The 9,844-nt window shown below is 50.8% G+C and overlaps 1 protein-coding gene across 1 annotated transcript; it reads right to left on the bottom strand.

Moving 5' to 3' along the window:
• Positions 1 to 567: 567 nt before the first annotated feature.
• On the bottom strand, positions 568 to 7,844 carry LOC100055175 (dehydrogenase/reductase SDR family member 2, mitochondrial-like). The gene is made up of 9 exons (XM_070243197.1): positions 7,824 to 7,844; positions 7,064 to 7,254; positions 5,253 to 5,430; positions 4,233 to 4,334; positions 2,981 to 3,051; positions 2,094 to 2,145; positions 1,377 to 1,511; positions 998 to 1,053; positions 568 to 679 (listed from the first exon to the last, which is right to left on the bottom strand). The coding sequence occupies exons 1-9, from the start codon at positions 7,842 to 7,844 to the stop codon at positions 568 to 570; spliced, it is 918 nt and encodes a 305-aa protein (XP_070099298.1).
• Between the last annotated feature and the right edge of the window lie 2,000 nt (positions 7,845 to 9,844).

Here is a 9,844-nt window from a genome sequence, read left to right as displayed (position 1 = left end):
TAAAGGGGCCCATATGTACGGCGACAGACGAAAATTAAACTGGTGGTGAGCACGATGAAGTCTACACAGAAATTGATAAATAATAATGTACATCCGAAATTACGCAATGTTATAAACCATCATGCTTTCAATAAAATAATTGTCACTGTCTGGCTTCCCTTCTCCTGGCCCCAGAGCTGGGGAAGAACCTGGGAAGACAATCACATCATGAACCATGTTAGGCTCTGTGTCATGGGAAAGGACTGAAGGAAGGGAGGGAGAAGTAAAAGTCTTAGGGATGACAGACTGTGATAGGGAAGGGACTAATCCAGGGGTGAGGCTTCTAGGTCAAGGAAACTGCTTATCTATCACTAGCCAAACAGAAGCGAGCCCAGATTAGAAGTTTCCAAGTGTTTACTTCCAAATGAAAAGCTTCAACCATCTCATCTTCCTTCTCATTTCCTGAGTAAGTTTCCCTATATGACCCAGGACCCTAAAGATACCCTAAGGCTCCTCACCTCCATATTCCCCACCAACCCCCTAGTTTTCCTGCAAGGACCATGGCCCCACTCTCTTAACCAGCCTGCTTCACAGCTTAGGGGAGTAGCCGGCCACCACGATGTTCTCCCCGGTGATGTAGCTGGCATCTGAAGAGCAGAGGAAGGACACAATCCCTGCACATTCCTCAGGCTCCCCAAACCTGAAGAGAAGAGAGCAGAGCTGAGGTCGCAGCCCATGCAGTGTTGTCCTCTGACCTCTGGTTCTGCTGGCCCAGAGGAGGGTGGAGCATTGATTCCTATAGGCCAATACCTCACAAGATTCCAGTCAAATCAGAGAAGGTCATGTGAGCTCAGCAGGACCACTCCCACCCTCCAGCCCCCAGCCCCAGGACAGTGCTTTCCTCAGACTTCAGCAAAGGGAACAGCCTGTAGACTGGGAGAAGATCAGGGATCTATCTCTTCCTGAAATTGAACTTTCCTTCAAAGTACAGACCGTTAAAGCCCCAAGCCCCACCTACCACTGCAGTCCATAGACTTCATTAAAGTCACGTAGCAAGTATGGCAACGTTTTCTCCTGAGGAAAGATTTCAGAGTCAATGTTAGGAGAAGGACTGTTGATGAGGGGTGGGTAGGAAGAGCATCATGGCAGACCGATGCCCCTGTGGGAGGATGGCCCTGTTCAGGAGAGAGGGATGGGGCAGAAGAGACCCCATTCTTCTGCAGGGAGGTGAGAGGCTGCTTCAAAGGCTGCAGAGCAGAGCCTCTGAGTGATGGGCCCGGGCTGGGTCTTTAACCCAAGTGTCCCGTCTCTGTGGCCCTTGGGAGTCTGGCCGGGGAAGGGACCAGTGGGGACCATGGGGCAAGGGGTGGGAAGCAGGAGCTGTTTGTGATCCTCACCACTTGGATAAATTCAGTCTTGATTATTCCTGGCACCAGGCAGTTCACTCGGATGCCTTTGGGGGCCAACTCCACAGCCAGAGACTTACAGAGGCCCAACAGCGCTGTTTTGCTGGTGTTGTAGACTCCCAGCTTCTGAAAAGGAAAAGGAAGTAGACAAAATGGACTGGAATTGGGAGGAGGGAAGGTTATCTGAACAGCTGGAGCTGTGGCTCTGGGTCTCAGACTAAGAAGATATGGCTGACTTTAGCTCCAAACTACAATTCCTTCCCCCACCCCTCACCACCCTCACCGCCCCAAAATAATTTTCAGGGAGTGAAGTGCTGAGACAGAGGGCCTCCTCTAGGCTTAGAGAATTGTCAAGAAGTCACTGCCATGTGCATCCAAGCTTGACACAGAGAAAGGTGCACTGTGCTTTCAAACATTCAGTCAGGAATCCAGAACTAGGAAACCCCAGGCCTCAGATCTTGCCCTACCACAAACTGATTGTGCTCACCCTGGGCACATGGCTTAACATCTTTGGGTTGCAGAGATGTTATGGCAAAGTCAGATTATAATACCAGACCTGTAGCAGTCAGGGTGCTATGCTGGTGTTACACATCTTAATTCTATAGCTGGGATCAACAGCTTGTTCCCCCAAACCCCACCGTGGAGACTCACAAGAAACCAGACTCAGCTGCCCCTTGCCCAGCCCCACACAGAGGGTTTTACACTCACTGGTACTGGCACATATGCCACCATAGATGAGACCAGAACCACAGAGCTGCCCCTGCAAGGAGAAAGACAGATGGGAGGAGATGAAAGGTGAGGTCAACTAAGAGCCCAGATGAGCTCACGCTAAGAGGAAGCCAGCTCAAGATTCATGAGAAAAGGTTGGGGAGTATCTGGAACACTGGGGAGAAGCTGGGCCTCCAAATTAGTGGACACTAAGGTCACTGGCAAGGTGAATGCCACCCTATAAACACAGTCAGAGTGGTATCCCTTGGGCAGGGATGCCAGGCTGAGAAGCAGCGCTCCAGGAGAGCAGAGCCCAAGTAATGCTCATGTGTCGTAGAGACCCCTGTGAGGTCAGCCCTCCACCCAGCAGTCCCAGCCTAGCCTGCCCCTGGGTGGCCCCGGACACAGAGGAGCCAGGCTCTGCAGGGGGAGGAAGGAGGAGCAAGAGCCTTTGACCAGGAGGGAAAGAGGTGATGGCCCACAGAGGAGGGCAAGAATTAGGGAGCCAGAGCGGGGTTTCAGGTGACTACATTCTGAACCCTATTTCCTGCAGCCACCACTCCAGGGGCAAAGTCCCTGCATCTTCTGAGATCGAGGAAATGAGGGCTGGTGAAATGTCCTTTGAGAACCTGGAAGGCAGGTCCTTCCTGCCCCCCGCAAATGTTTCTCTTCAGCACAATTGTCACATCCAGTGGGGACAATGGTAGGTCTGGAAATGGAGAACACTTCCCACAGGTCACACCTCTCGTCTCTCCCGCCACCCTCCACTTTCTGGGTGCCTGCCCAAGTGCTTCCTGACAGGCAGAAAAGACCAACGCATGGAGACTCCAATGCCCACAAGCACCACCACGCCCCCCTTCCCCCCCCCCCCCCCCCCCGGCCCTCACCTCCTGTTCTCCATATGGGGCAGCAGCTGGCTCAGCAGCAGGGCTGGGGCCTTCACATTCACGTCCAGGATCTGAAATCAGAGCAAATCCAGAGGTGGGAAGAGATGCAGTCTGTTCAGTGCCCACTTCACTGGTCACTTGGAGACCTGCAGCCAGAGCAGGAGCCAAGCCCTGCGACTGTGGCCAGCACTGGGACACTGTGCTCCTTTGCTCTGTGTGAGGGGCATGTGGAGGATTCGGAGGTCCCTGTCCTGCCCAGCTCATAGGTGAATCACCAATAATCTGTGGCTTAGGAAACCTCCCACGGTGGGCCCCAGTCAACTCGGCCCTCCAGGGAGGAGGCTGGGGAGACAGAGCAGGGCAGGAGGTCAGGGTGACTGGTTTGTTAGTGACTGCCTTAAGGGAGGAGTGGATGAGGGAAAGGGAATCCAGGCTGACCACTTAGTCTACGTCAGGAAATGTTCACAACAAGGGTTTTTTTCCCCCCCCAAGCAAAGGCTGAGTGTGGCTGAGGGGTGAAGAGAGGGAATTGAGAATTTGATCAGGAAAACCACAGAATTTGGGAACTAACAAAACAAAATGGCGCAGGATCTGTAAGGAGAGAAGGCAGGGATGCTCAGCAGAAGACTCCATGAGGAGGGAACGGCTCACCCTGACCACAGGACCCATCTGTGCTGACGGGGTGCAGGGGGCCACAGGATTGTGCTGACCCCTCTCAGGGGGCCCTCAGGACAGCAGGGGCAGGGGGTCTGCAGGGGCAGCAGGAGCCCCTGGAATGCTCGGTGGATTCTGCCAGGGATGGCAAGCCTGGCTGGAGGTCCCTTTGTCAGCTGTGTCTGTGGTCAGGTGAGGCATCCCTGTGACAGCCCAGAGGGGGCTCCGTGGGACAACCAGACCAAAGGGATCAGAGTGGGTGCCAGTGAGTCCAGACTGTGAGAGACTCAGACCCTTTGCCATGGACAGACCGGGAAATCTTTTCTGGCATCTCAGGACTTTGTAGCAGTGATCAGCACAAGGAGAGTCAACATAGAGGAGGCCGCTGGTGCCTGGCATGGGCTGGGCGTGGCCAGTGCCTGTTGAGCTTACTGATGGGCAGTTTGACCAGATGAGCTCCAACTGCCACCCGTCGGAGTCAGTAGTGACAGCGGGGCGTGGGAGCTTAGATACTGTCTGTGTGTCTGCACATGCATGCATGTGAAACAGGTAGACAGAGAGCCACATAGGATGCGTAAGATCCTACCCTAGGCCTCACCTTGTTCCACACTTGCTCACTGGCCCCCAGAGTGCTCCCCACCAGGGGGTTGACCCCTGCTACACACACCAGGAAGTCGACGCCCCCACAATGTTCCAGGGCCTGTGAAAGAAGTGAAAGAGCAAGTGGGGTGAAAGAACGGAGTAAAGGGTGCCCAGAAACCTCTCTCTCTCCCCAGCCAGGCTGGGAACAATGGCGGCTGACGACCCAGAGCAAAGTAGCTAACCCCTCCCTGTCCAGGCCATTCTGGAGTGGGGTCAGACTTCAGAGACCAGAGGTGAGTGAAATATTTGTTTCTCACCTCCTTGGAAACATCTAGTTTCTGCTCCTTCAAGATGCCTGGTGGTTGGGCCCCCACCAGTCCAGACCTTCACTCACCAGATGTCCCCACGTCCACTCTGACCCTTCCCTCACCTCTTACGTTTCTAACCAATGCCTTCCCCCTTCTCCCTTCCCTCTGGAAACCTCCCTCCTTTGGTCTCACATACCAAGGACCATTCTCCACAGCAAGTATCTGCCCATTTCATGCTCCATCAGATTTTGCCTCACAGCTCACTCCTTCCAGGACTGTCACACACAAACAGCTCTTAATCCAGACTGTGACTCTAGTGGGCTCCCCAACCCAACATCTAGGGTGAGCTAGAGCTGTGCTCCTCCCACATTAACAGGAACTCAAAACCCTTAGGATCTTGTTAAATGCAGATTCCCATTCAGCAGCCCTGGTGAGATCTGAGATTCTGGGTCTCTAGCAAGCTCCCAGGTCATGCCCAGCTGCTGGTCATCAGCCCAGCCTTAGACTAGCAAAGCCGTAGTCTAGACCATGTGAGTTCTCTCCTGCCAGGAGCATCTCTTCATGGCCACATCTGGTTGTCCATTTGTTTTATCCCCTGAGCAGGGCCCTACCCTGGGCTACATGTGTTGTTGGCCTAGGTATCAATGCTAGAGACCCCAACTGCCTCCTGCCTGGGCTAAACCTGCGTGTCCCCATCTGTGTCTTCTCCCACTCCCTTGGCCCCTCACCGTGGCCACCAGCCGCTCCCGGTCCTTGGCCTTCCCCACGTGGCACACGGTGCCTGTCACACTCAGCCCCTCCCCCTGTAGCACTGCCACTGCCCGGTCCACGTTCTGCTGCTTCCGGCTGCTGACCACCACGTGGGCCCCGTCCTGGGCCAGACGCCAGGCGATGGCGAAGCCGATCCTGTGGGCAGAGACAGCTGTGATGGCTTCAACCCCCGCTCCACCTGCTCCCGGGAGCCTGTTCATGAGACACAAAATGAGTTCCAAAGTGTGGCCCAAGGGTTGCCTCCAGATCCTTTCAGGCAGGGAAGAGGAACTATTGAATGTTACTATATATCAGGCCTTCACCAAGGCTGCCCCATTTAATTCTCACAACTACATGTATAGTAATCTTATTTTATAGATGAAAAAGTTTTCATATTAATTTTCTTAAAGGGAGTTTTTAAGAAGTGATGCTCCATCGGCACAGTTGTAAACCTGCTGGGCACTCAGCCTAAATTGTAGAGAATCTTTAACTGCTCAGCGTTTTCTCCCTTCATTCTAGCCAGAGGCCTCTGGTATGAGTTACGCTTTCTCTAAGCCTAACAGCTTTCCTCTGCTCTGCAGTTTAAAACTTTCAATGCTGAAAACCATGACCTGCCCCCGCCCCCCATCTCCTGCCATTAAGGAGGTCTGAAGCACTCTTGGTTGGGACTGGTTGAGTCCCTGTGATAACGGGCAGAAGGCCTATTTCCCCATCTTGTATAAACTATCTGGGCAGCTTGGAGTTTTGAACGTATTCATTTGTTATGAAGACTGGGACTTGGAAACACTCGTGAAGATTTAAAACATGGGGGCGGGCTGGCCCGGTGGCGCAGCGGTTAAATTCTCACGTTTGGCTTCTCAGCAGCCCAGGATTCACCGGTTTGGATCTCAGGTGCAGATATGGCACTGCTTGGCACGCCATGGTGTGGTAGGCGCCCCACATATAAAGTAGAGGAAGATGGGCACAGATGTTAGCTCAGGGCCAGGCTTCCTCAGCAAAAAAAGAGGAGGACTGGCAGTAGTTAGCTCAGGGCTAAACTTCCTCAAAAAACAAAACAAAACAAAACAAACATGGGGATCTTGGAAATCTGGAAAGATTAAACAGTTCTAAATATAATGGTCTAAACTGGTGATGTTCTAGACCATGAAAGTCAAAAAGAAGATGGTGCCCTTGAAGCACTCAATACCAGGAAACTCCCCTCCTCCGGCTGTGGTAATGACTCGTTACAGACTGTGGTTCATTATGGCAGTTAGATAATGAATGGAATTGGAAGGACGTTGGAGTGTGACAATGAGGAGAGGATCATCTATAAAAACTCTCTGAGCTGGTCTTAAGATGTCGCCCTGTTGCCCGAATGTTGGTGGACATTCCGCAGTCAACGTGAGTCTGAGAGACAAATAGGTCTCTGGCTTCTCCCTATTAGACCAGGATCCTAAAAGACCGTGGCCATGTGTGTATGAAGGATGGGGAGAGAGAGCTGTTCTGATGATGATAACAAGTTCATTATCTTAGAGTTACCCAGCCAGTAAGTGGCAGAGACTAGATTGAAACACTGCCCTCTGATTGACTCAGAAGAAGCTGGTTTTCCAACTATGTCTTGGAACTTAGAAACCAGATGTTTTAGGGAGAGATGCTGAGATTTGAAATGAATTGTAAGTGCCAGAGCTGTGTCGGGTGAGGGTCGTCAGGTAGGGATGCGCGAGAAGGGCATTGCCTGCAAAACCTGCTCTCAGATGGGAACACAAACATCTCCTGCTCACATGCCAGCCAGGGACTCCCGTTCACTCACCCTTTTGTGGACCCAGTAATCACAGCCACTTTCTCTGCCAGGGCACAGCTCCTGTCTGCCCTTTTGCTGTTCACTCTTGCTGAGAGAGGGACTGAGGAGCAATGAAGACCTCTAAAGGTCCATGACACAGACCTGAGCATGGCAGTCACTGTCTGGCTTCCCTTCTCCTGGCCCCAGAGCTGGGGAAGAACCTGGGAAGACAATCACATCATGAACCATGTTAGGCTCTGTGTCTCCATGCACCCTCCATAGACAGGCTCTGCTAAAGTCTCTCATGGATGTCCCACTAGCCTTCAAACTTACCAGGAAAGTACAGAGCTGCTTGTGTCCTTTCCACAACCTATTCCCAAGATGGGCTTCCCTGTCATAGTGAGCTACACACATGGCCAGCCATGGTGCTGGGCCCCTGTTAGATACCTGAGTGATACTTCCTAACTCACCTCCACACCCTAAACAATTTCACTGTATTCTTCTTAGAGTCCCCTTTGCACTTCCCTCCACGCATCCATTCTTCTCCAGCCTGCTGCAACCACCCGGGGCCATGCCCTTGAGGCGTCCCCAGTCTGCTGCAACCTCCTCTTCCCTCAGCTCCCCGCCTGAAGCCATAGCAACTGTCTCCTCATCAGAGATACTAAACTTGTCGGCATTTCTGACAAGCAAGTTGCTTCGCTTCATCATAAATGAGTCTCACCCAATTGTAGATAAAAGTCTAGCCACTCTTCTCTTCTTCCAAAATTTTTCATCGGGCCTCTACCCTCACCACTCCTGACCCCCCGGCCATACTGTCGAGGCCTGCCTTCCCTAAGATCCCATGGCACCGTGTGGAGTTGTAACTGCACCAGCAACACCTCATATCTGCAACAACTTTTTCTCAACCTACGTCTTTCATCTCAAACCTCCTCACCTTTTTATGTGGAAATCAAGGAGCAATAATTGTCTTAGGTTGACTACCTCAGAAGCACACTCAAAAAGCTAGTTGTTTGGGTGTTTGGTGTAGTGGTTACGTTCACACGCTCTGCTTCAGCGGCCTGGGGTTCACCAGTTTGGATCTTGGTGCCGACCTACACACTATTCATCAAGCCATGCTGTGGCAACATCCCACATAAAAGAACTAGAAGGATATACAATTAGGATACACAACTATCTTCCGGGGCTTTGAGGAGGAAAAAAAAAAAAAAGGAAGGGGGCCTGCCCCGTGGCTGAGTGGTTAAGTTTGCACGCTCTGCTTCGGCTGCCCAGGGTTTCTCTGGTTCGGATCCTGGGCACGGACATGGCACCACTCATCAGGCCACGTTGAGGCAGCATCCCACATACTACAACTAGAAGGACCCACAACTAAAATATACAACTACATACTGGGAAGATTTGGGGAGAAAAAGCAGAAAGAAAAAAAAAGATTGGCAACAGTTGTTAGCTCAGGTGCCAATCTTTAAAAAAAAAAAAAAACATCCATCTGGTTTAAAAAAAAAAAAGGAAGATTGGCAGCAGATGTTAGCTCAGGGCCAATCTTCCTCACCAAAAAGCGTATCTTAAAAAACAAAAAAGCAAGTAGTTGTTTTGGAGATGGCCCTGGGAAGCAACGTTAGAGGAGTGGAGGGAGTGAGACAGAAGGGAAGATAGCCCACAGAATGTTCATTATCAAGTGAGTTACCTCTACGGGCACTGACCCTCAATCCCATTGAGGACCTCTGAACAATGGTTTTGATTTTCAGAGTTATCCCACTCAAAGGGCAAGGGCACTGGTGACTTAGAGTGACCAACCTTCCCAATTTCCCAGGACTGTAGGTTTTATCACACATTCCAGGAAACTGCTCAGTCCTGGGCAAACCAGAACAGTTGGTTACCCTCTCAGGGTCTATTTCCAACTCCTGTCAGCCTTTGGTTGAGGACTGCTCTTGAGTGGCATTAATTCCTTAGCACTTCCAGCCTGTCCCACTTGTGCACAAAGCAGGCTCCAGGAGCCAAAGAAACCTTCAGGAAAAGTCACGCATGATTGCTTTGGAAGTGGGGCTGATATGTACAGAAAAGTGAGCGCTGGAGGGGAGATAGGCAGGACACACCAATAGCATCTCTTACGTAGTTCACCTTTATTGATCGTTGTGTCCTAAGCATAGTGCCGTGCACTCTACATGATTTTTTTTTCATTAAATAGTCATTATAGCCTTTTGAGGTAGTGATAGTTATTACCCACATTTTGCAGAACTGGAAACAGAAGCACAGAGAGATAAATTGTTCAATCTCTCACAACCAGTAAGAGAGAAGCTCAGGTTCAAACCCAAGCCTCCTGAATATAAGGTCTTCAATTGTAGTATCTCAATTATCCTGGCTTCTCTGACTCTTCAGGGAGAGGCTAATTGCTCTGAGCTCACAGAACTTACCTACTTGTCTTAGCTACCCTCAAACTTTCAAAATAAACATACACGTACCATATAACTCAGTAATTGTACTACTGGGCATTTATCCTGGAGAAGTGGACACATGTGTCCACACAAAATCATGTACATGAATGTTTATAGCAGTTTTGTTTGTATTAGCCAAAACTGGAAATGACTCAAATGCCCTTCAGCAAACTATGGTACAATCCATCCCGTAATATAATACAAAAATATATTTAACCTTTGTCCTAGGCAACTGGCCCAGAGCCCTTAGAAATTCCTGAGTGATAGGAGAGTCTTTTGTTGTTTATAATGAGTCCCTTTCAATCACATCTGAGTTTATGCTAATAAGGTGACTTAAAGTGGGGATCCCAGATAGCCTAAGGATGGGGCCAGTCACCAGAGA

This window comes from Equus caballus, chromosome 1 (assembly GCF_041296265.1).
Source record: "Equus caballus isolate H_3958 breed thoroughbred chromosome 1, TB-T2T, whole genome shotgun sequence".
NCBI lineage: Eukaryota > Metazoa > Chordata > Mammalia > Perissodactyla > Equidae > Equus > Equus caballus.
The sequence above is the reverse complement of the archived record's forward strand: the minus strand, read 5'-3'. Positions and strand labels throughout refer to the sequence as shown.

Coding starts and splice junctions, on each gene's coding strand:
- LOC100055175 (XM_070243197.1), bottom strand. CDS start 7,844: ATGGCCGGGGGGTCAGGAGTG. Junction 7,255..7,823: donor TGGCCGGGGGGTCAGGAGTG/GTGAGGGTAGAG, acceptor TTGTCTTCCCAG/GTTCTTCCCCAGCTCTGGGG. Junction 2,146..2,980: donor CCCCATATGGAGAACAGGAG/GTGAGGGCCGGG, acceptor TTCTCCTTGCAG/GGGCAGCTCTGTGGTTCTGG.